Source organism: Neolamprologus multifasciatus, chromosome 23, assembly GCF_963576455.1.
Source record: "Neolamprologus multifasciatus chromosome 23, fNeoMul1.2, whole genome shotgun sequence".
NCBI lineage: Eukaryota > Metazoa > Chordata > Actinopteri > Cichliformes > Cichlidae > Neolamprologus > Neolamprologus multifasciatus.
The window spans coordinates 37,534,821-37,559,113 of record NC_140460.1 but is presented as its reverse complement, the minus strand read 5'-3'; the positions used below and the strand labels follow the sequence as shown (position 1 = coordinate 37,559,113).

At 42.2% G+C, this 24,293-nt stretch overlaps 3 protein-coding genes and 1 long non-coding RNA gene across 17 annotated transcripts in view; 1 reads left to right on the top strand and 3 right to left on the bottom strand.

Annotated features, from left to right (window-relative positions):
* LOC146492130 (mitogen-activated protein kinase kinase kinase kinase 4-like) overlaps positions 1 to 12,515 on the bottom strand; it is a 38,943-nt gene extending 26,428 nt beyond the window's left edge. For 9 of the 14 annotated variants that reach the window (XM_085151839.1, XM_085151840.1, XM_085151847.1 and 6 more), the window contains exons 1-2: positions 12,229 to 12,514; positions 11,804 to 11,869 (exon numbers count right to left, since the gene is read on the bottom strand). In XM_085151839.1, coding sequence (XP_085007965.1) covers positions 11,804 to 11,869; positions 12,229 to 12,285 — 123 coding nt within the window. In that variant the 5' untranslated portion in view covers positions 12,286 to 12,514. Of the gene's footprint in view, positions 1 to 11,803; positions 11,870 to 12,228 lie in introns of all 14 variants that reach the window. The other 5 variants (XM_085151846.1, XM_085151851.1, XM_085151850.1 and 2 more) reach the window with 2 other exon arrangements.
* LOC146492111 (uncharacterized) overlaps positions 1 to 24,293 on the top strand; it is a 379,576-nt gene that overhangs the window by 9,451 nt on the left and 345,832 nt on the right. The window lies entirely within an intron of this gene.
* Positions 15,517 to 18,739, bottom strand: chst10 (carbohydrate sulfotransferase 10). The gene is made up of 6 exons (XM_085151891.1): positions 18,589 to 18,739; positions 18,067 to 18,210; positions 17,859 to 17,971; positions 17,543 to 17,768; positions 17,325 to 17,430; positions 15,517 to 17,114 (listed from the first exon to the last, which is right to left on the bottom strand). The coding sequence occupies exons 1-6, from the start codon at positions 18,692 to 18,694 to the stop codon at positions 16,562 to 16,564; spliced, it is 1,248 nt and encodes a 415-aa protein (XP_085008017.1). The 5' UTR covers positions 18,695 to 18,739; the 3' UTR covers positions 15,517 to 16,561.
* rpl31 (ribosomal protein L31) lies at positions 20,988 to 23,937 on the bottom strand. The gene is made up of 5 exons (XM_085151898.1): positions 23,804 to 23,937; positions 23,249 to 23,352; positions 22,030 to 22,155; positions 21,136 to 21,248; positions 20,988 to 21,051 (listed from the first exon to the last, which is right to left on the bottom strand). Exons 1-5 carry the CDS (start codon positions 23,927 to 23,929, stop codon positions 21,020 to 21,022), a joined length of 501 nt encoding a protein of 166 aa, XP_085008024.1. The 5' UTR covers positions 23,930 to 23,937; the 3' UTR covers positions 20,988 to 21,019.

The following is a 24,293-nucleotide window of genomic DNA, read 5'->3' as shown; positions in this document are numbered from 1 at the left end:
ATCCTCAACAACTCACCTCAGGATCGCTGTCAGAAGCGAGCTCGTTTGACTTGTATCAGACTCGTTTTGTTAAGTTTTACAGGTTCCTCCAGAGTAAACAAGCACAGACACGAGGTAAACAGCAGCCTGACAGCCTACACTCACTACAGATACCATAGCCAGATTTATGCGCTTGAATTGGGGGGGCAAAAAGTAACAAAGTTAACTGCAATCTGCAGTCTGACATCTAGAAAAGTTACACACTGTAACTTTAAAGCCATCAAACGAGTAGTCCACAACTCACTGCATGTCCTCCGTTATACAGTCTTTGCTATTTTCATACATAACAATGACTTATTTAAAAAAATAAATACAGAAAGTAAAAAAATTTCCTTAGTTGCAACCCCAATACAAGCACTTCAATTACTGTATCTAATTAAATTACATGTTTGACCCCCATTTTTATATTTCACACGGGAACTGAGATCAAGAGTTGGATTGTTCCTATCAAAGAAAGCAGTTTCAAGTCTTTTGTATCCCACAGCCCATGTAAAACTATGATATACACAGAACCAAACAGAAACATGCGATTCCCAAGCCATGAAGCCCCGACATTCCCAGACTTCTCTGCTCTCCTAACACCCTACTGCCACTCCTTACATAAACAAAGGGACCAAAATAGTGGCCTCCCTACATCCCCCTCCCTCCCCTCAACCCTGAGACGAGATAAAACATGGGACATTTTTGGGAACTGACCCACATGGGTATTCCCCTTCTCCACTGCAGTGATACTCTGTCTCTCTGCCTACCACTGCTGCAATGTACCGGACACACGTGTCAAATCACTGTACAGTCTTTGTGCATGGCTACAGAGAAAACTGCTTCTCACACACATATGTACAGCCTCCCTGCCGACACCACCGTCGTCATCTTAGCCAGTGCATTCCATAGTCAATTGAAACTGTATGGATTATGACAATAAAAGCAATGCAGGCTTTGGGGCCCTCTGTTTTCACTGGGCAGGAGAGGTGGGGGCGATGAGAGGGACACTTTACAATGACTTTAATCCTCTCCACTTTGATCCCAGGGGTTGCCGCTGCAAAAACAACACAGAGGCTGACATTGTAGCCGTCACCTCCTCGTGCACATGCAGTCTGTTTTGCTAGTTTACAGGTGCAGCCGAGGAACTCTGCAGTCATCCTCATGCCTCATGTGCACTGAAAAAGTCGACATTAAATGATTATGATTTTTGAGTCAAACATAACTGAATCTTAGATTGCATTATTGCTAAAACTTTAAGTAGTTAATACTTGTTTAAAGCTTCTTAACCAAAACAAAGAGTTTCTGGGAAAACCTGACAGGCATTTTTCTCCATTTTCAGACCAAATGATTTATTGGTTCATTGAGAAATGACTGGGAGATTAATCAGTGTACTATTGTGATAGTTACCGCCTTATTATATTGGAAACAAAAATTTATGCATCCTGTGACTTCAGTAACATATTAGTCAGCTAATTGAGAAATGAGCCAAGCATGCACTGGGTCCCTGGATGTCTACAGGAAATGAAGATTTCACTGTGTGAGTCATGAACTTGTTTCTAACTACAGACCACAAACAAGGCCAACACTGAAAAGCAGCAGAAAGGAGAAAAATAATCAAGACAGTCTTTGAGTTTTGGCTCTTCTGCAGCCCCTCTCCCATTAGCATTAGAGCTCACTCTCAAAGAAAACTTGTTGGATCCGACGCTGTGACGCTTTCATCCAGGGGAGGAAAAAGAATAAAATAAAAAATAATAAATCTGATGCTATTTGGATTTTCCACAAAGACCATCCACATAATTGCGGGATACATTCAACTCAATAACAACGCAGTTAATCTCCCTCGTTGGCTGTTAATAAATTAAAGCTGTTAATTTGTACCGTTTTACAGTTGACAGTGCCTTGATGAATGTGTACAAAACTATGACAGCCAAGCTAAAATGTCTGCTTACATGGGTGATTTAAAGTCATGTAGTTTGGAGTAGATACCAGAGGTGCAAATCCCCCCCCCTCTGATTTCCTTTCTGTTTAACCTAAAAGTCTTCCTAGTCGTATAAATCCAAGTTTTTTTTCCAGCTTCTGGGAGGGTTATCTAAGCCACAAGGTTATTGCATTTTGATACCACAACACAACTGGGTTACACATCATTAGCACATGAGCAATGAGAGGAGTGCCTGGTTTACAGTCAAGCTCCAAGTTTTGACTTTATCCTCTTACAACATGCACTTATTGTGAAAACACTTTGGGGTTAAACACTATGTTGCACAAGTAAACAGAAATGAATCAGCGCATATGAAAATAAACAGGCTTTCAGAAAAAGAAAAAAAAAGGATGTCACCAAATCTATGCAACAGATCCTAAAACTACTCTTCTTAATCTGGGGAATTCTTACAAGCACTGTCAAAAAATAAGCTCTAAGAACTGGTCTAGCAAGAGCTTAGCAAGCACTTAGCCATACCAAGTGCAGCTTGTAAACATGTTCAAACTCCAACCTGTTCTGAGTCAACTCATCACATGGTGACGCTTCGTCAGGATTCTTACGTGTCAAGATTTAAAGTACTGGGTACCCTTTCAGCACCATTTTTCAACATGCAGGTTAGTCCATTAGATGTTAATAAGTCCCTAAATGCAGCGGTAAATAAGGTCTGCCAGGGTATTGTCACTTTCAGTGGATGGAGCAAAGAAAATCCTGCAGGCTTGCTACATATGAGATTTTGCCAGAAGAGTATTTTTCTACTGTGAAAGAGTGAAAGATATCCCACAAAGATTAAAAAAAATAAATAAACAAAATAAAATAATTACAAGGCAGGACATCTTTTTGTTTCGAGTTGAGCGATTAACGTCATCAGCGAGTGTCCTAACTGTTAACGCCGACTTTGATCCACTGTTTTTTAGACTTACTTGGCAATGAAAGTTTTTTGCTTTTTTTTTTAACTTTTCCCTGACGATCAAAGACGACATCTGATGACGTCGCCTGTACCCTTAAAGACAAGTTTTGACACCTCGGCATATATCAAAGACGTTGTTTGAAGACCATTAGAACCATTTCTGGGTATTCCCAAGGGTAGCTGCATAGGCAGAGACCACCCTCACCAACTTCTGATCCATACCCAGTCATTTTGGTCTATAAGCAAGCCTGAAATATGACAGAAACCACTCTGTACAGAAAAGCGCTTCAAAAGGTTACTCCCAGCAGTCTTTCAAGGGGTAAACCATTAAGGAGTATGGGATGAGTTGGGAGTGAGTAAGTTTTACAAACTTGTGCAAATGCACAATCCTCTGATATGTATAGAAGTATCACTCCCTTTAAAAATTTGTCACGGGGTTCCAAAAAGAGGGCAACAGAGACACTTCTGCTTAAGTTAAACCAATTTTAGCAACAGACATCATAAACTGTTACATGCTGTCTGGTCTCCAATGCGCTCTGTGACAGTTTGCCTCATGTCTTCACAGCAGAACTCACTGACCACACGACAACTTCCACTATTTTTTTAATATCCCAAAGCTCCTACATAGGCTTGAAACTAGTCTTTAAACATGTCTTTTTTATAAATTTATAGTAATTAAATATATTAAGTAATTCCTAACTAATCAGACAGCCGGTGAGGCTCAAGATTTTTATTTTATTGAATAAATCAATATTCAGCTGATCGGTTCCAATCAGTCATGCAGTAGAGCCCGTGGTACAAAGCTGGGGATGGGAATAGACTTGGGTTGATCAGAGGAGGCCTGCAGCTAGGCACTGCAGGGCCCGTTAAGTAGTCAGCTAGGTGTGGCTGTGGAGGGGTTATCTGAGGCACTCAGCTATCACTCAGCCCTCCCTGGCCTCCATCTCTACTCCTCCATCACAGCTCCTCTTAACCATGGCCAGATGTGTTCCTGGCAACCCTCCAGCTCAGCACTAAAACCACTGAATGACTTACTGCCTTCAGAGCCAAAGACATTAACTTAAAAATCTACCCTAAAACTAAATATGCTCCACTATAAGGGCTTCCATTAACAACGCTGTGGAGAAATCTCACTCAACACGAGAAACCCGATAAGGAAAGCTGCTTTAGAGCTCCCATAATGGGCTTTCCCGTTATTTCACAAGCCATGTGAAGAACACACACACTTCCCGCGCTGTCATAGTGTCTGCGATGTTTCACAATTACAGGTATGGCTCCGTTTGTTTTGGAGACTAATAAATCCAGCTGAAGATCCGTGTTGGGAAAGCAGTGATTCATGTTTTTTGGGTGGATTTTCACTTGACAGAAATGAGCGGCAATGCTCAGCAGTGTTGTTAGCGGTCCACCTACAGAGCCAGTGCGGACAAAGGGGGAGTACTGGTTTCCACAAGACTGACCTGAACCTCTGCCTCCCTGCATATTTTGCATTAAAGTAAGATCGACCTGGGAACCCATCAGCTAGCCTGCTGACCAGACCTTGAGAGATCCAGCGACGACAGAGAAAATAACCATTAACGATGTAAAGTAGGCGGGTCTCAAGTTAAAATTAACATTGAAGTAAGCAATTCAAGTGACTACCAATGAGAGTAAGTTCATTTGTATATGATGGGGAGGTAAAAGCATTACTTATTTTGTCTTTTGTTCTGTTCTCTGTCAAGATGGCGGCAGACACTCACTGTTGTACCTCTCTTGAGGTTCTCTCTGTCAACTCAAAATTTTTGGACAGTACTGCCTTTCTCACCCCGACCTATGTACTAACAGTATTCCCTATTCCCATTGGTAGTACCTTGAAGGGGGGTTAGGGGGCTCCTTTTGAATCCAAAGCTTTGAATGCCCATTCATCCATTTGTACTGCTTATCCAGGTTCGGGTCACACAGGTAGAAGCTCAGACTTCCCTCTCCCCAGCCGCATCTTCCAGCTCATCCAGGAGGGCACACCAAGTCCAAAGCCGGCTGAGAAATGGTTTGCCCCGGTGCATCCTCCTGGTATGAGATACCCGCAAACATCTCACCCAGGAACTATCGTATCGTATGACCGAACTACCGCAACCGGCTACCTCAGCCCATGATCATAGTTTGAATGGTAACTCGACAGCGTCGCTTTTACGCTCAGCTCTCTCTTCACCAGAACAGATCGGTACGGCGTCCGCCTGGATTGTCCACTTGTACTGGGAGTACCAGCCAATTTCCAGGCCTTCCATTAGAAGCTGCCCGTTCTCAGATTTCCTCTTCTGCCAGTAATTGTTTACGAATGCAGATCCATTTTTAAATTGTGAGCAGTCATTGGTTGTCTGATGCATTTCAGTAAACAACATCGCTGGTACTTGAAAGTAGCCACAGCCTGTTCGTTGATGCCCTGGCTGATCGTTATCAGACTACAAATGGAAGCCAGAAAGCTTCTGCTGCCAAAAATAGTGCATCTTTCCTACAAATCCTACATATTCATATCTAGAATCTGTTTATTCTGATCAAGAAAAGCAATTAGTTTCACACAGGCTGGCTTTATAACCAGGTCAAACTTCTGCTACTTGCCAAAAAGATAAAAATGGCTCCACCTTCCACTGCACAACCTAGTGCTGAAATTGAGCGACATGCTCTCTAATTAGCCATGCGGGTGCAAAACAAACTTGGTTTCACATTATTAGTTCACACAGTGAGGGAAGAGAGAGAACTGCTTGCAGTGGTAGTTTAGTGCTTTTAAAAGGTTACCCGTGTTAAGACCGAGGAGATTGATGACCTCAGTCTTTGCTCAAGTCATGAGAAGCTCTGGAGGTGACATCTGAACCAGCAGAATGAGCAGGTGGGCAGACTAAAGTCAGAGCCTCCATGTACCTTTCACACATATATTAAGACTTCTGCCTGCAGATAAATTCCAGGGAAAAGAAATGATCCATCAGCCGTTAGAAGCAGCACTTGACATCTAAGGCTGTGAGCTGCCTGTGCTTCTCTGGGCTCTGCTGCTGCATACCAGCACACTGACCCAATTCTCACACAGAGAGACACAAAGCCTCGGCCCTGCTGCCTCCGAGCCCGGCTCTCCCCAGAGAAGCACGGATGGAAGTGGCACAGAAAGAGATGAGAAAGCAGAGAGGGGAGTGAGCGAGCGAAGGGATGAGGAGGGAAAGCCGGGCGATGGAAAAGGTGAAAAGGAATGCGCAGAGAAGAGGAGCAAAAACACAGAAAGCTGAGTAATGGTCTGAAACAAGAGGCCAGTTGATGTGACAGGACAAGTATTGATCGCTGCTGCAGCAAAGGCTTAAAAACGCATTGCCTGTACATTTCGACAACACTAAGGATGCGAAAGCGCCGAAGACTAAGGCTGCAAATGACAGCTCTGTTTCTCTTCACCTGCCAATATGCAGTTTTCACACAGTAAGTGTCCTAGTGAAGGTTTTATATAAGCGTCAACTGAATGTGGGATGACTGGGAGCCATTAAGAAGTTAAAAGGAAAAAAAAAGAGAAAGATTTAGAGCATTAAAATAAGAGATCTTGAAGAGAAAGAGCTATCATGTAAAGGCGCTGGAGGAAGACAGGCAAGAGGCTGTCTCGTCTGCCTGCGCCTTTGTGTCTCATCTCAACACCACTCAAGTAATGAGGCGGCTCAATGAGCTGCACACAGACAGCAACACACACTCACGTACGCGCATACACACAGACAGACACTGAAAGTTTTGTTCGGGCAGTGTGGCGAGTCAGGGGACACTGTAAGTCTTGTGACACCCATTAGAGAGAGGGTCACTGTGGGGGAGATGGGGACAATAAGGGATACACAGCGTCAGATAGAGAGGATGCAGAGTAGAGGAGTGTGTTGGATCTCATATTCACCAATTTAATACGGGTTTGAAATGTTTCACTCATCACGCAGGGCCTTCAACGCCCACCGATTCTGACCTAACCGCTGCACGGCCAATCAGCAGCCCAGCTCCCGGGACCTTTACCACAGAGCCCTATACGGCACTTATCAATTAGACACTCTCACAAGGCCCAGCTATGGCATCGAACCCACAGGCCTGCAAGAAAATCAGCCATCACTTGTCCTACATTCATTAACTCAATGTGACTGGCAGAATAGCCGCAGGCCTGCATTCCTACATATTAAATTATAATCACAAGGATTTTCTGGAAATGACAATTGGGACTTAAGGGCTAACCAGTCTTATAATTTCTCTCCTCATAACCAATTTCAATTTTTCACAAAAATTTACAAGCTGCTCAATAGATAATCAAATTTTATAGCTTTTCCAAATCCTTGGAAATTGACTTAGAATTGTGTAACATCTTGCTAAATAAACCATTTTTATTCAAATTTCCAGGTCTTAAAGATTAAACTGATATTGCTGATACTGGGTGGACTAATACTGGATTACCACTGGGAACTCGTCATGATAAAGCTGGACAAACTGCCTTGCTCTCTTAGTGAATCTGGTTACCCTAAAGGCAGCAGCACAGGGGTTGATGAAGATTACCCTGAAGCCAGATGAGCTCCCGTTTAACTTCAGGGTGATCCATCTACGGTGACCTGAGAGTCGCTGCTTCAATCATCTCAAGTGTAACCAAATCCAATCTTTCACTTCATCATTTCTTTAAACTAATTACTAACAACCAGTCAGGTTAGCCCCGAGGTAAACATCAGTCTCCCGCTGTGGCTGGTAGGCGATGAAAGACTCCATGAGAGGTTCTCCTCCTTCCTCAGCAGCAGCTCCAACCCTTCACACATAGCTAGCCCCCTGAGGACTGCTTCTTATTCTTATTCTGAGGGAAGGGGGTGAGGCTGACCCAGAGGTCAGGGGAGAAAACAAAGGACAGCGCTGCTGAGGCTCAAAAATCTTAACGTCTTTTATTAGCTTCCTGGACAAAAATCAGCCCTCGGTATATGATAGCCTTAAATGAAATGTGAGGGACTAGAAATGACTGTTTCATGCAGTGCATATGCAAGTATGAAATCATCCCTGCAATTCTTTGATTCCCTCCCCCCCAGTATTCAGCCACGTGACCATCACGGTGATGTCACCAAGTGATGTTGCTGCACCACATCCAACATGGATTTTGCCCACATGAAACATGGTGGTGTGAAAATACTGGTGGCACAGCCTTGGCACATCCCATGGATGCACATCAGACAAGTCAGCAGGGGCCCCTAGCCTCAGACCTGACTATATATGGCCATTCTGTAGAGCAGAGAGAATCTTTCTCACATACCATGCACAATATGAAGAATCATGTCTTTTTCTGAGTTTCTCTACTATCTCTCCCTTTTTTAAATACTTATATCCAGAAGCAGGTCTGCTAAGCCAGCTGGCCCAGGGCCAACTGATAAAGAGGGAGAAAAGCTCAGTGAGACTCTCTTCATGCACTGCAAAGGGCAGTGTGTATTGCTTTAACATAACTAATGATAAATTGGGTGTGACAGACCTACACTGCCTTCACAATGACTGGATATTCACTACAAACCTTATACGATGGGTCATGACCGACAGCACTCTTTAGACATGCCAGAACTGGCTAATAGCACAGTTTTAAGCTAATTTGTGTTGGGAATTTAAACAAAAGCAAGGACTTCATTTTAAGGTTTCTGAACAAGCTACAACATCCAGCACTCAAGTGGCAAAACTGCAGTACCTTAAATGACCACTTGAGGCTGTCTCTAAAAGACCAAAGTTCCTCATAGGGAAAAAACAACTTAACAAATGCCCATCATGAAACTCAACACATTAGCAGCTTTCTTATTTAAACAAACAAAAGCTATATAGACATTTAACTTTAACTCACCATTTGAATTGTATGAAGAAGTTAATTAAGTTAGTTTATCTGTAGAGTCGGTGCCTTTTGGGGCTTTTTTATCTGATATAAGATAACATGAAGATTCCTTTATTGGCGCCATACTTGGGCATCATACAGTGAAATCGGAGCAGCGCCTTGGTTTCAGCAGACTAGCATACATGCATTTTACATGCTTTACTCATGCATACAGTACAGCAAAATAATATATATAAATTTCTTTATTTTGTATGTGTTTGTAGTGCTATAGTCTGACAAAAAAAACAACAACACTGCAGTTGATTGTATAAAAGGTCCACAGAAAAAGGGAGACCCCTCCCCCCTTCAATTTCTAGCCATTTCTCGCTAGCCAAGCTTACTAGCAGCTGATAGCTTAGCACTAAACATTCAAATATAGTGATTTCTGGCACCAAAACACAAAGGCAATAATCCTAAGCAAAAGGCTTTAAAACTGAATTTCAAACCCTAATGGGGTGATGTAACAGACGGTCCATCTTTTTATACAGTTTATCTTTCTGTAACTTCTAAACTCCAAATAAAACCAAACAGGTTGGACTAATATTTATAATTTATATGCTGGCCTTTCAGCTAAAGTACACAACCATATTATTTATAAAATGTATGAATCAAGTCAGATTAAGTGCATTCAATCTGTTTGGGGGTCCAGGCTTTCATTCCAATCAGCTTGTTGGTCAAAGCAATATTAAAGAGGTTTCTATTTTTTTTTTTAGCTATAAAGTCATTTTCATTATGGCTTTCAGTCAAAAACTGCTGTGCTGTGTTTTCAGAAGCAACTGTAATCTGGCATCTCTCCAGTGGCAACGGATGCCCTCTTGGCAAGAGCACTGCAACGCAGCATGGCCACACGAACCTTGACATGGCAATTTGGGTCTTAGAGAAAAAGCGTGCTCCATTAATCTTTGAGGATAAAGCGTAAAGCTGAAAGTAGGAGGACACAGCACAAGTGCCATGCATACATTTTAAATGCTATTGGTCAAAACAAGACTTTGTGTCAGTATCACACTCATGTAGCTTATTTTATGCCTTCCAGTGATGAAAATCTTTCTACATTACTCCAAATAAATTTCCCATTTAACACAAGCACCAGCCTGAAAAATGTCAATAAAAATTTAAAATTGGTAAAATGAGGACTAGAAAACCACGAAATCTGGCAAAAACTAAAACAAATCATTTTAGTCCCTCCTCCTTTCTGTGCTCTAAAATGACATATCTGATATCAATATCAGACAGGACTCGGTGATTAGAGTGTTTACTGTCACGATCACTTTATTGTAAGGTTGTCAGAAGACTGATATGAATGCAAAATATGCATGATACGCTTGACACCAACTTTTAATGGAGAGCAGAAATTCTACTCCCAATAATCTGCCTAAAAAGGAACAAAAACCACAAAAGCAAAGCTCTCAAAGGCATTAAAAGTCACCACAAAAATCAGAGTAAAGAAGCTTAGTCACATTTTTTTTTTTCATAAGATAACACAAAGAAAAAAGAAAAAAAAAAGGGGGGGGGGGGGTGCGCTTGCACACTGTGACCAAGTGCTGGACAAAGCAGCAAAGGCCTCAGAGGGAGAAGAATCTCCACCCCGTTTTCACTTGGGGGCTGGTGTGATTATTCAGTGGGTCCGACTTTGAAACCCTACAGACAAACACCTCCTTTCTGTGGATCTGACTGACTGGGAGACCCAAAAAGAGCGAGGGGACAAGCTAAGCTTTGTGAGAGTGGTGAGCAGGTTCTGTCTGGAATTGGACAGCTGCTCTTCTACCAGTTACACCCTCCACCACCTCCTCCTCCAGCGCCTCAGTCCCACTGCACATACTCACAGGCCACATGCTCGTGCCGTTTTAACATGACAGCCAGGCCGCTGATCGACAGCTGATCAACAGGAAGCTGCAGCAGTAGAGCTCCAGCATTAGCCATGCTTTCGCTAATAGGCAGTTTGGCTTATCTTGTGCAGGCCCCTGCGCCTGTGTGTCGACCGCGAGCTAATCTGACAGCCCTCTCTTGTACACGCTCTCCATTCCCCTACAGAGCAGCTCTCTGAAATAGAATTAGTACTGGACACTGAATGGAGCAAGAGATTAAAGAGGACCCAAAAAAATAATAATAAAAGAAGAGGGAGACGCACAAATTCTCCATCTCATAGGTCAAGCTCGAAGCAGTCTGGTGGGAAGACAGCACACATGCATCACACTTCCTTTTACACTGCACAGGGGTGCTTTCAGGTGTGGCTTCACATGCACACAGATGGATCTGCTCTGCGAGCTGAGGCGGGGGCGATCCTGGGAGTGGAGCGTGCTAGGAGATCGAATGCAGGTCAGTGGAGCACTGTGGGCTGTCAGAATGAAATACTCAGCTTAGTGCATGAGGAAAGTGATTTTTTTTTGGTAGTCTGCGTAATGCTAATGGATCTGATTAACCAGCTGCAACTACAACAGCACATGAAGGGTGCTGTGCTGCAGCACAGGCCACTAAAAAACACATCTGTGTCTTCTGAGTCTCGCTGTCCCTCCTTGGAGATGTCTGTCAACAGCAGCAATGTTAATTTTCAGCAAGGAAATGCGAAACCAAAGCAGATGGTCCACAGAGAGGGATTCCCATCCACTGAACTGGAAGAAAGTCCGGATTTGAACGGGATGTTATTTGGTTTTTTTATTTAGAAGAAGGGTAAAAAATGAAGGTGCTGCAGACTAGAGTGAGGCCATGAAGATTGTGACACTCTCCATGCTTGCCTCTCCCCCACCTACATTTTAGAAAGGCAGGTGATGCATCAGAGCAGATTGACTCACTCACTCACACCCCTACTTCCCAGCTGAACAGTTAACAATAACACCAGACTCTAATCACACTAATGAACTAGAAAGACTTTCTACCATATTAACCGTCCACAATGTGGTGCAATAGCATCTAGAACCCATGCGTGCTTAATGCCACTTTCTTTGTTCCCTGGTTTGATAAGAAGGGGGGGAGAAAAAAAAAGCATAGTGCCGAGCCTCCACTGTGAAAACAGGACAGGCCATGCACTGCGCCTCCAACCAACCTTGTATACTTGTCCATAGGTGCCATTTCCAACTACCTCCACCAGCTCGAATATCCCAGCTGGATCCTGGAAAGAGGGGGAAAAGGCAGAAAGGTGTTTAAATTTAAAGTAATGTCATTTAAAAAATAAAATCGTCCAAGCAACATTGTGCACTGTGAGCCAGCTGTTGCGTCCTGGTCTCCCCTACATGCCAAACGCATCTCGAACAAAGGAAAAGCAGACACTGGCAACACCTCGCTATGGCTCAGCGGTCATTTTCAATACTTCATCTCTAACAAGGAGAGCAGGCTCAAACTTGCTGCTACTACAAGTCACACTGAACGACGGAGGGTTGAATAAAAATTAAAGCAAACTGAAGAGGAAATATATATATATAAATTTAAAACATTTTAAAAAAAACAACTGCTCGGTTCAGCAGCACTCACCCGCAATGAAGCCAAGTCTATGTCTACTAGACTTTTAGCTGGAGAGTCGTTCGCCATCTTTCAAATAAAAGCCGAGCTTTCCTTCGCCTTCGCAAAAAGTGTCCGCTGAATCATTTGCGGGGACTTCGGGGGATAAATTACAGCAGAGGCCGCCGGGGTCTCCTCTCTCTGGGATCCGCTCCTTAGCAGTAAGCGCTGAGCTCTCGTTACTCCATGTTGAGGTGGCAGCAGCGGACTCCTGCTCGCTCTCCTCTCTCAGTCACTGCCACTGGAGTCAAATTTGACTGGTAACTCTTACTTCCGGCGAGCGCTTTCAAAAATAAAACAACTTTTTAAAATCGTTTTGAGAATTCTACTTTTTTCTTCTTTTTGAAAAATATTTAAAATAAAAAATGGAATGCATATACAAATATTAAGATACAATGGTGGACATTATGCTGTAGTATATATTTCTGAATAAAATAAATTCAGAAGAAAAAAAACGCTCTTTGATTGAAAGAAAATAACGTGCATGATCAGAAAGTGTAAATAAACAGCCAAATAATCCTTAACCCTTACTTAGCTTACTTTGTAGGTGCCACTGAGAGCATTTGTGTAAGCTAAAAACCAAAACTATGATGATTCTTTTATGGCCCTTTTAACTTGCTAAGCCTTTTTACTTTATCGAGACATAGTACTGTGCAAAAGTCTTGACTCATCACTTATTTTAACACATTGTGCTTCCAAAGAGCCGGGCGAGCTTATAATTTTTAAAGTGGTCTTAAGCAACAGTTCTCTGGGTTTCCTGAAGGTCTTCAATGTGTTTCTTTGGACATTGGCTGCTTTTCTCACTCACTTTCAAACCAGTCCTTGTACTGAAACATTTTCAGAGGAAGAATATGTTTGTTGTTATGTTAGCAACTTAACACTGACCTAACTCCGGAAATGAACCAGCGTTGTGTCTACGCACAACAGACAAATGGCAAAGCATGCATTTTAAATTGTATCTTCAGGCACTTTGTTGCTAGCAGCCTGTCACAAAAACATATCATTTATTCACATTTTTTTTCTTGTTGAATCATGACAAAATACCAATGATAGATAGCAGAGTATGAGCTATTAGCCAAAAAGTTGGCATATCTCTGCATAGTGTGAAGTGTGTTATTAAAACTTGGAGGAAACTGGACAAAGTGGATGGCGGCAGAGAACATGGCAGGGTTAAAATATATATATTTATATATCTACAGAAGATGATCAGTATCTGAACGTTGTCGTTCATTAAGAAATGGGGGAGAAAATTCAGCAAAGACCTGACACTGGATGCATCTGGCCCTCCTTGATCCATCTACTGCAGGGATTTCAAACATAAGGCCCAGGGGCCAGAATCAGCCAGGCAAAGACCCCAATTTGGCCCACTGGATTTCTTTTGAAAAGGGTGGGCATTTAGGACTTTTGCTGCTTTTCCTACATGTAAAAACGTCCCTCATTGCCATTCACAATCTACTAACTTCATTAAATGACAAATGTCTATAATTTTACACATTTCTTGTCTCAATTTACACCCAAAGAGTCATGCTGTAAAAAACTGAGAAATAGTGTTAAGGTTGCTCTTCTTTGTCTTATAATAAGGTATTTAATTGATTAAACGCATAGTTAAACGTTTGCACTTGCAGAAATTGGAGTTTTAACAGTTTCACCAGTATGCTTGCGCATGTTTCAATAGATAACTGCATCAAGTTTTTAATTTTTCCTAGCAAAACATGAGGAAATGAGAGCTGGCTCAAGACTTTCACACAGTTGTGTAATGTTTGCTAAGGCAATGCTCATTATAAAACCTCTTAAACTGGTTCCTGGAAGTAAACACGTGATGAATGATCACATATCGACCTGCTTTCCAAGGGTGTAATGCTTCACTTTAACTTGAAAGTCAGTCACCCACACTTCCGCTGCTCTCCTGCTCTCTGCTCTCCCAGCTTTGCCGGAGAGCCGCACAGACACAGGAAGCCGGTCGGCTGCACATAGACAAACAGGGCTGGGCTCTCGGTGCATCAAGCGTGACCACCGAGGTGATATTAAATGAACTCCCCCCCCCCCCGCCTCCAGCTAATCGCCATCAGCCTGCAGGCCCGGTGTTTATGCAGCTCTGCCGCATGAGCAGAAGGACAGGTGGTATAAACAGAGACAGGCAGGGGAGCAGAGCCCCCACCACAGCATCCATATGGACATGCGCGCCTGAGACTTCAGTGTCAATATTGGTAATCATGGGTGTGGCAAGTGAGCAATCTCGGGAGTGATGCTACTGCTGTGTGCGTGTGCAGCACCTAAGTGCACTCCAGGGAGCAGCCTGTAATAAAACAGCTTAATTTCACCATGACTGGAGCCTGCATGCACAACACTGGCTTCTAAGGTGAAATAATGATATACTGTACAGCCAAATAATGAAGATCAACCAACAGGCTACTCATTGGTCAAAGGAGTGTAAGCAAACCTGCAGTCACTTCACTGATTTAGGTTAACCTCTGCTGTCCATATGAACGAATGTGATTCATATGGTCCACACTTAAACTGCAGCAGTGCTAAATAAACAGATCATATTTTAAAAAAAAAACACACATACACACAGCGACACTCCTGAGGACTTTTACAACCCTGGATCTCTGCGTGAACACCAGCAGCTGCTGTTACTTGTCACAGCTGCACAATGGAGCGTTCATCTGTTGCTCAAACAAACTTTATCTCCATGGTGGAACGACAGGACAGGACCAACCAGTCGGACAGCACGAGGGAGAGATAACCTGGCAGACAAACGTATAACAAACACGCGAGCCACAAAGCTTTGAGGCACTCGGGGTTAATACACTTAACTGAAGCTTATGCTCTGTGTAAATCAACTTAAATCCACCTTGCACAGTGTGAGCTTGGATATTTGACACTGACGATGCAAACTCCTGTCCTTGCCCTGAGCCTCTTTGATGCTTGCATACAGCTATGAAGTATTTGTTTTGCCCTTAACGCCCTCTGCTTAAATGTCAATTCAACAGACTGGTGTGCTGACATTTAAGTTCAAAGGGTTCAAGGAGGTTTGTGGCTTCTTTCACCAAGCACTCAGTTTTAAATACACTGCTGCCCCCCCTGTGGATGTTTGACATTATTGCAGCGACATCAGCTTCAGAGCAGGAGAGAAGATTCAGGGATGCAGCGAAGGAGGACATGAACAGGGTTGGTGAGATGGAGGGAGTGGATCAGCTTGTGGTGACCCCCCAAAAAATAATCAGCTATTATAATAGTAAAATGCACACCTGAGCAATATTTAAGAAAACAAACACACAACTGACCAGCAAGTTTATTACAAGCCATGTCGTCTTTGTAACACAACCATCTGTCCAAAAGGTCACCCAGAGGTTGCAGAGATGCAGCAGTGTTTATTTGTTTTTTACAACTGGGACACCTCTTGTGCCACTACTCGGCAGGTTAATAATATTATAAATAGCAACACGTAATAGAAATGTTGAATTCCAAAGACAAGGACATTTACATAGTACATTTCTAATTGAAAAAAAGAGCCTTTTTAAAAATCCAGTGCCAGTTTCCTTCAACGACCCGAAAGCATTAACAGCTAAATATACATCAGGTGTAGTGTAAAGGCTGAAAACTGGAGTAGTTGGCACAACACAGTCCAGGGCTTCATTTTGATTCCACATTATGATATGTGAAAAACCAAGCGTTTAAACAAAAAAGGTTTCAAAATGTAAAAAAAGGAAATTCTGAAATCCACGAGAACACGACTGTCTCATCATTTGATTTATATTCACATCTTTGTGCTCCCAGACACGCGGTCTACTGCGCCTGTATCTGGCATTACAGGAAGAGGTACTGAAAAGGACGCCGTCTGAAGCATACGGCAACATCCATTAATGAAACAGGCGATCCATACATAACAGCTACATTACAGGGTTTCCCGTCCTGCATCCCTGGCATCATATAAAAAATTACAGAGAACAAATTAATCATAAATATTACAAACGTGTTCTCCACTTGATGTGTACCATACATTTGACCTTAATGCTGACGCTCCCCCTCAGCATCACCGACAAAAACCTAATAGAATCTGTGGTTATTCACTGCTCAGTGTCATTATGGCGACTTCTCACACCCCGTCCTGCACCTACGTTTGCTCATCGGTTACATTTTCTATCTGCACAAACACGCTGTTAAACGTCTTAATATTAGGCAGCAGTTTGCATTCATGAGAAAGAACTGACTCTGTTAATTACAGTCCAACTCACTCCCAGCAAATCAAAGCTGGTTTATATATTTAAAAAACAAACATGTCTTTTAGTCGGTGTTAATTGCCTTAGTTCAGTAGAAAGTCTGGGCTTGGGTAGCCGAACAGACGGAAATCGCCCTGATAGCGTGCGTAGAGGCGCCTGACGTCTCGCTTGCTGATGCCTGAGAAGTAGTGCTCCACCTTGGTCCTGTTATAGCGTGTGATGCCTGGAGGGATGGCAGGGTAGGTCACCAGTGTGTCGATGCCTGCCGCTTTGAGGATGTACGGGGCATCCTGTTCCAGCGTCTCGTGGTGGCCGACCACGCTGTAGTTTATTTTGCACGGCGCACACAGCTCTGCGTACGTCACCCAGTGGATGATGTGCTCGCCAAACTGCCGGTCCATACGCCGGTGGCCTTCCACATCGCCGAGGTAGCGAACAAAGTCTTCGAAGTGGAGACCGGAGGCGACGAGGTCGTTGTTGCGGTGAATCTTGCGATATTTCCATATAATGGCCGGAGCTATGTCGTGCTTGTACCACGGCTCGAAGCGGGGGTTCTTCACAAACTTGTCCTTGAAGGCAGAGATCAGCCGCTCGAAGGGATCCCTCACAATGAAGAACTTGAAATAGGTGTCTAATCTGTTGAGGTACGAGGCAGATAAACGTTAGCGTACGCCACAAACACTTGAACTTGCATTCCTTACATTCAAGACAGAAAGTTATTGAAATCTATGTGCCAGCATCTTTCAGAAGAAGCAGCGCTGCTTCATTTTTGCTTTTTGATTTTAGGAAGTACGTTTGACTACTTCAACCAGATAAGTTCACATTTCAATGTAACTACGAGCCCACCTGTGATTTATTTCCTGCTGAGTGAGGGACGACAAGCGAGGGAGGCCATTTTTCTCATGGTCATGAACAAGGTTTTCTGGGATCTCCTCCACAGTCTGGAAAGCCCCTGCAAATAATAATAATAATAATAATAACTCATCTAAATTAACTACTTCAACAAATAGGCATGAAATTAAAAACAACAGCACTGCTTTTACCTCCGTCCTGTCCATACTTACCATTGAGTACAATGAGGACCTTCTTCCACTGTGTATTACCCACTTTAGGCGTCTGGCAGAACAGGATCTTGTGTTTGTCACAGACAAAGATCCGGTCGAGGACAAATTTGCTGATGGAGACGTGTGTCAGATTTCTCAGGCTGCTGTTCTTACACACTGTCGAGAGCAGCTCGATTCGCTTCTGGGCGACTGACTGCCAATCTGCCACTGCGGGTACTGCTGTAGGCTGAGAAACATACACAACTTAGAGTTATGTAGAGGAGAGAAAAGTCAAATGGCATTGATTAGTTATAATTAGCAATCAGTAAATAGTCACCTGATCTGATGACTTTGGAGATTGCTTTTCAGGGCTGGACATCACAATGGGTTTGACCACCACCTTAGTGCCTGGTACTGTCCCACTCTGACTTCCAGCTCTCTCTCCGTAATCTAAAAAAACACATAAATCAAATGGGACTGATCACAATCCAACCTCCTGGGATTTCCTGCCTGTAGCTATTACCGTAACAGGTCCAGTGGCTTACCATCAACAGCTCTGAAGCTGATGAACTTGCTGAGAAACATCAGGATTAGCAGCACCCAGCCGCAAGCCCCGATGAGCAGCCAGTAGTGCCGCATCGCTTCGCACGTCAGCCGACGGCCATGGAAACAGCGAGCGACGCTCCCACCTGAGCACACACACACAGGTAATGGAGATAGGACTTGACTGGCGATAAAACTAACCTGTTAAATCACATGTCTTAACGGTGAGCTATCCTACATAACGATTCGAGACAAGTGATAACTACACAGCTCAGGGCTAGCGACTGTGTACGGAGAAAAACTAACGACAATGCTCTCAGCCTCTGTGTCAGCTCATTTAAATAGTGGTGCTTTCAGGCAGCTAGCTAACTGGTCAGCTAGCTAACCAGCTAGCCACATCTGTCCCTCCCAGACATGAAGCAGACAACTTAAATCGTGCTCGTTTGTTTTCTCGGCTAGACCAGTTTAAATCTCACCGCACAGACACACACGGCCCAAAATCGAAAGCAGCCTCGTAGCTTTACCTTTTTGATAAGTTGTAGTTCTACTTCGCAGCTGCACAAACTCCAGAGAAACCGTTAGACGATCCCATAGAAACGTCTCCGCTGGTGCGTCCAGTCCTCTCAACATTCAACTGCTGACAAAATAATGGAGCTCCCCTTAGCGGCAGCATGGCAGCGCTACCATGATGATCTGACGTGAGCACACCCGAAACACCACATTTTAATTTATTTAATGACGCGAGAGCATAAACAAACTCTTATTAATATATTTTTTAGGTTAATTACATTATTTTTCCCCCGGTTGTCCATGCTCCATAGTTTCAGAACCACCTGTTATATCAAATATAGAGGAACAGGTCCCTGGAGATAGCAGAGATGAAGAGGCTACAGTTTACATTGGTAATGACCAGAATCAGAAGTGATTACTAGGGCTGGGCATCGTCACTGATTTCTAGAATCGATTTGATTCCGATTCACAAGGTCCCGAATCGATTCGATCCACGATTCGATTGATTCGAATCGGGGAAATTTTGCCTTAGACAGTCAGAAATATTATAATTCTGATCACTTATCAGTGCATATCTATATTTTTTAATCTATAAAAGAAAGCTGACACTTGTGAGACTTTATCAAAGGTGTAAGCATCACAGCAGATTCCTCTGTGTCAAAGTAACTGAGGATAAAATACAGAAAAGAATTGTGCAGTCAAAAACGAAGTGAAGCAGAGCAAAGTTACAGAGGTTTGATTAAAGACACAGCTAAGCATTTTGCAATTTTCCATAATTTTAAAAAGTTTACATTTGTTCAGTATTGAACAGCAGAAATGAGGCTTTCTTGTCGGAAGTAATAAGTAGGGGTGGGTTTTGATTATCGATTTAGAGAGAGAGAGAGCTGGACATGAAGTGTGATTTTATCGTGGTGGAAGCAAAACAGCAAAAGTAAGAGGAAATTCGTGACGATGTTTATGTGAAGCGAAATGTGAGGCGTAGTTTGGATCGTCTTTGGCTGCTGGGTCAGTCAATAACGTTTGTAGAGAGATAAAACCTGCAGCTTCAGAATCTAGCGCAAAAAGGGCGTAAACACAAAGCGCCCGCCGACGCTTCAAAATCAGTGAGCCCCGACGGTCATTCTTACGCGGCGTGTCCGTGTCCGCGTATGTGCCGTCGGGTGAGAAAGGCCGCGGATTCTCACTGATTCGGATGCATTGGGTCCGCGTTTTGTTCTCTCATTTACTGTTTTAGCTGTTTGGTGGTTGTAGAAATTCTGCCGTTTCGGACAAAATAAATTTATATTTAAAAATCGATTCAGGATTTTAATGAACCGATATCACGTTATCCAAGCCAGAATCAGTTTTAATCGATAATCAAAACCCACCCCTAGTGAATACATCAGAGGCAAAGCTCAGACTGAGCAGTTTGGAGACAAAGTTAGAGACAAGACTGAGATTGTTCCATAAATCCACGATCCCTTCTATGCGCCTGTCCAAAGGATGTTGAATGTGGAGCTGCCAAGCAGGAGGAAAAGAGAAAGTGCACAGAGGTTCAGGGATGTAATTTAGGACATGAAGATAAGGTGAGATGGAGGCAGATAATCTGCTGTTGTGAACTGCAAAGGGAGCTGTCAAAAGAACGGTCCTCAAGAGACGACTTGGTTTACTTTGTTGATATCTCTACATTCGGATTAAATCAAATATATTCCACTCCATCAAGCAGGTGGACTCCATTGTTCAAAGAAATTGAACACCTAATTCATTTTCCATTTAAATATCATAACAATATTCTTAATAAACACCACCCAGCACGCTCCAATAAATCCAGCTGTTTTTCCCCTATAAACTATCAGCACTGTATTGTCATAGTGGTAGTGTTCAACGACCAATCAGGAGCTTTACCATCTAAAAAACCCCAAATAATAGTAAAGTAATTTTGCTTTGCTTGAAAACAGAGGGCATCAAATCCCAAAGACAGTTCTTACTTATACTTAATCTCGTAAGACCCAAACTATTTCATGGCATGCATTTTTAATTTCTCTTTGAATTTGGGCCATATTGGGACACTGATGAGTGTAAAAACAAAGAATTGCCAGATTTTTGTTTCTGACAAAAATGAGATGCACATATGTATAATGTCCTCGTAAGTGGATATCAGGCCCTTGTAGAGCAAAATTTAGTATTCTGGTCTAGACAACCCAAAATGTGACGTCCACATATGTGGACACCAGGTCCTAGGAGGTTAAAAACATCAAATTATAAATAGTTATATTAACAGGGTAAAGATTCATTTAATTTTTACAAACTTTGACTGTTTTGCTAGCCTAAAATTATCATTGTTAATCCATAACAAATCTCAAATCAAACCTTCAATTATGAGCAAAAAACAAAAAACAAAAGAAAGAAATGCAAGAGGAAACACAAGATGTCCTTTTATTTATTTATTTGACTTGGAGACAACTTTTAGTTTTCATCAACATTGACTGTCTGCAGACCTGTGGGGAAAAGAGAGGACACGATTAAGAAAATGTCATCATTACTTCCACGGGTACCTGAGAGTGAGTGAGAAACATGCTTACCTTTGCATGTGGTGACAGGAACGTATGTGACCAGGGTGTAGAGTTTGTTGGGGGAATCCTCGTCCTCGTTACGCTTCCTGGACAGCCGTACGCGTATCCTGTACGGGACGTTCCTGTGACACACACACACGCATGCACACATAAGAACACCAGGAAGCTAAATGATTAGCTGGGACATTACTAACTGCTACAGTCACAGGATGTTGACACTCTTATTTCATGCAGTTTTAATTCCTGTGTAATCTTAAGCAATGCATCGAGATATTAAATGACAGCAAACCACAACACTGAAAAACACCTCCCCTCTCTTCTTCTGTTCATATGCTGAGAAACAGACTAGAAAACCTTCAGATATCCTACTTTCAGCACAGACAGAAATATGGTAAATTAGATTTTTCCCCACATAGACGTAAGTGAATCACAAATAGCTGAAAGCAATGGAGCCATCAACAAGTTCTCCGACAATCTTGGATTTCTAAGCACAACTTTTGCTCTATGTCCAATAAATCTTAGTTGTGTGCACACAGAAGGCTGACCAACACCTCCACTAGTTCAACTAACCTGTAAAAAAAAAAAAAAAAAAAAAAAAAAGAATGACTGAAAAATGGCAACGGCACACCTGAGCATAGAATTTTAATTGAATGTTTCTTACAGCTTTCTTTCTTCTTTTTTGAACAAACCTAACTTGTTTGTCATGCTATATGTCAGCACATGCTGACATATAGCAGTTCCTAAAGTCACTGTGGTGACAGGAGCTTACTGACAGCCAGCACACTTTAACCCTTCATATAAATACGCAGGAAAGTAAAAAATTACTTTGAGGTAAGAATAAACACGGATGCATAAAAGCAAATAGGGTGAAGCTGCTGAAATCTGAAGAGGGCATCAGCTCACCTCACACCCTTACTCCACACTGCCTTGTTGAGACGAGTGTCAATGCGGACATCAGGAGTTCCCATTTCCTTCACTGCGAACTTGCGGATCTCCTTGATGGCGCGGGGAGCACGCTTCTTGAAGCTCCTGCAAATGAAAAAAGGGACAACTTTAATATGAATACAACAGAAAAGAGCCTGATTAGTATTTCTCAGCATGCCAACACTGGGTGAACAGCAGCACCGGGCGACAGATAACAGTCACTGACAAATTAAATGTATGTGACTTATTCCTATTAGACCTATTCTAGGTAAAATAATTTAAAAATGACCCAGACTGTCCAAGTGTTAGTGTGACTATTATTATTATTTTTTATGATTTTCATCAAACAAATCAGACACTTTAATTTGGAAATTGAAGATCCGTCTGTTCCCCTGATGTTATTTTCTGTACAGCACAAAATACTCAAATTCACCCAATCCTCATGTCCCCTTTTTCTTTGTGGCTGAAGGATCTGTCATTTCTCAGACAAGATTAACAGGTAAAGGGTATTTTGGTTTGTGGAAGTTTTTTTCAAAAATGAAATTCTTTCATTGATTATTTTCTCCCTTTCACTGTAGATTAGCACTTACAAGCACTGTCTATTCACTGAACTACCTTTGTCTCTAGCTTTTATGTCATTTTGTTTTTAAATAGAGAGGCATTAGTTTTTATGTGTGCTGCTTTATTGTGTGCTCAGGAAAACAAGGGGACCTAATGTAATTTGAATTTCTATCATTGATCCTTCTGTCTTCTCTTATATAATACATTTCATGAATTAATAAAATGCTCAGATTTATGTAAAATAAGTTAAAGGACCAATTGTTTTTAGTGCATCCAAACAAAATGTGCTCATGTGCACAGCCGTCGCACACAAAGCCACACTGCAGTCGCTTTAATATATTTTAATCTAATCTTCAATCGGCATTTAAACTGTTGTTAATAACCTACTGACCTTTCAAGCATTATATCATTAACGATAAGTCATTTTGAGCCAGGAACAATATTCCTGTCACAAGATTGAAGCAGATCAGCTTTCTGGCAAAGTGATTTTTAGACAGAGTAAGGTAATTTCTTTATTTATTGTATGACCCCCTTCTTTAATGCAGCTTTATACAGCCTACCAACATAAGCAAATATTTTAAACATACAAACAGATATATCGGAAATCGTTTTTTGGCATAACACCAGCAGTACTTACACTCCATGGATGCGCTTGTGGACATTGATGGTGTACTCTCTGGTCACCACCTCGTTGATGGCTGAACGCCCCTTCTTTTTCTCTCCTTTCTTTGTTGGGGCCATCTAGAAAGAAGGGGAAAAAAGACACGCATACTTAAGTTTGAGTCCGCTTTCAACACAACTTAAGCTCGACACCCGAAGAAAAGCCTGACGCTAGCATACAGCTCTCGCTAGCGTTACTTACTCAAGCCAACATGTAGCTTAAATAAGAAAATAAATGACATAAACGTTAAAAGAATAACTGTAGTGCTGGTATTATGTTTGTGCGCTGAGTGACAAACACTCCAGCAGTGTGTGGAGAACACGGACAGCCATGCAGCTAGAAACCGCTCCGGTGCTTCTCCTTCGTCGCTTTAAAGTGTCTTTACAAACATTCAGCAACATCAAAATGGTCACATAAGAGCAGATACAGTACTAATAAACATTATTACACGATGGATGAACGTTTCTGTGGCTTTAATAGCACAGGATGGTGCTGGATTGTAGAATTATAGTTTCTGAAAAAATTACTCACCTCGGCTCTTAGCTGAGGCGGAAGTCGGAAGGACTGAGCTAAGGTGGAGGGTTGTGGGTAAAGGAAGCCGGTTCGTTTCGAATGAGGCCCGTTAACAACAAACGTAGAGCTAATGGTTCCTAGCATGAAAAATCTGTATAACTTTAAAGGTAGCTTTTATGGAAATTGTTGGCTGTAACATTTGTCTTCTGTCGAGTAATGACTAACAGTTCTTATTAAAGATATCTACGATTCGCATCATATTAGCAAAAGTATTAATCATTGATATGTATAGCTCCTTACTTATCACTGGAAACTCCATTGTAAGAGTCCTGTAACTTTGTCAACTATTATTACATACGTTTCTATTAGAACGTTTCTACATTTCAGTCTGTCGTGTTTTGAGTGCATTTTAAGAAAATTTTAATACATGTTATGTTTTTCAATACATTTGAAAACAAACGCACAACACGGTGTTCTTATAACATTCTAACTGTTCCTTACCACATTA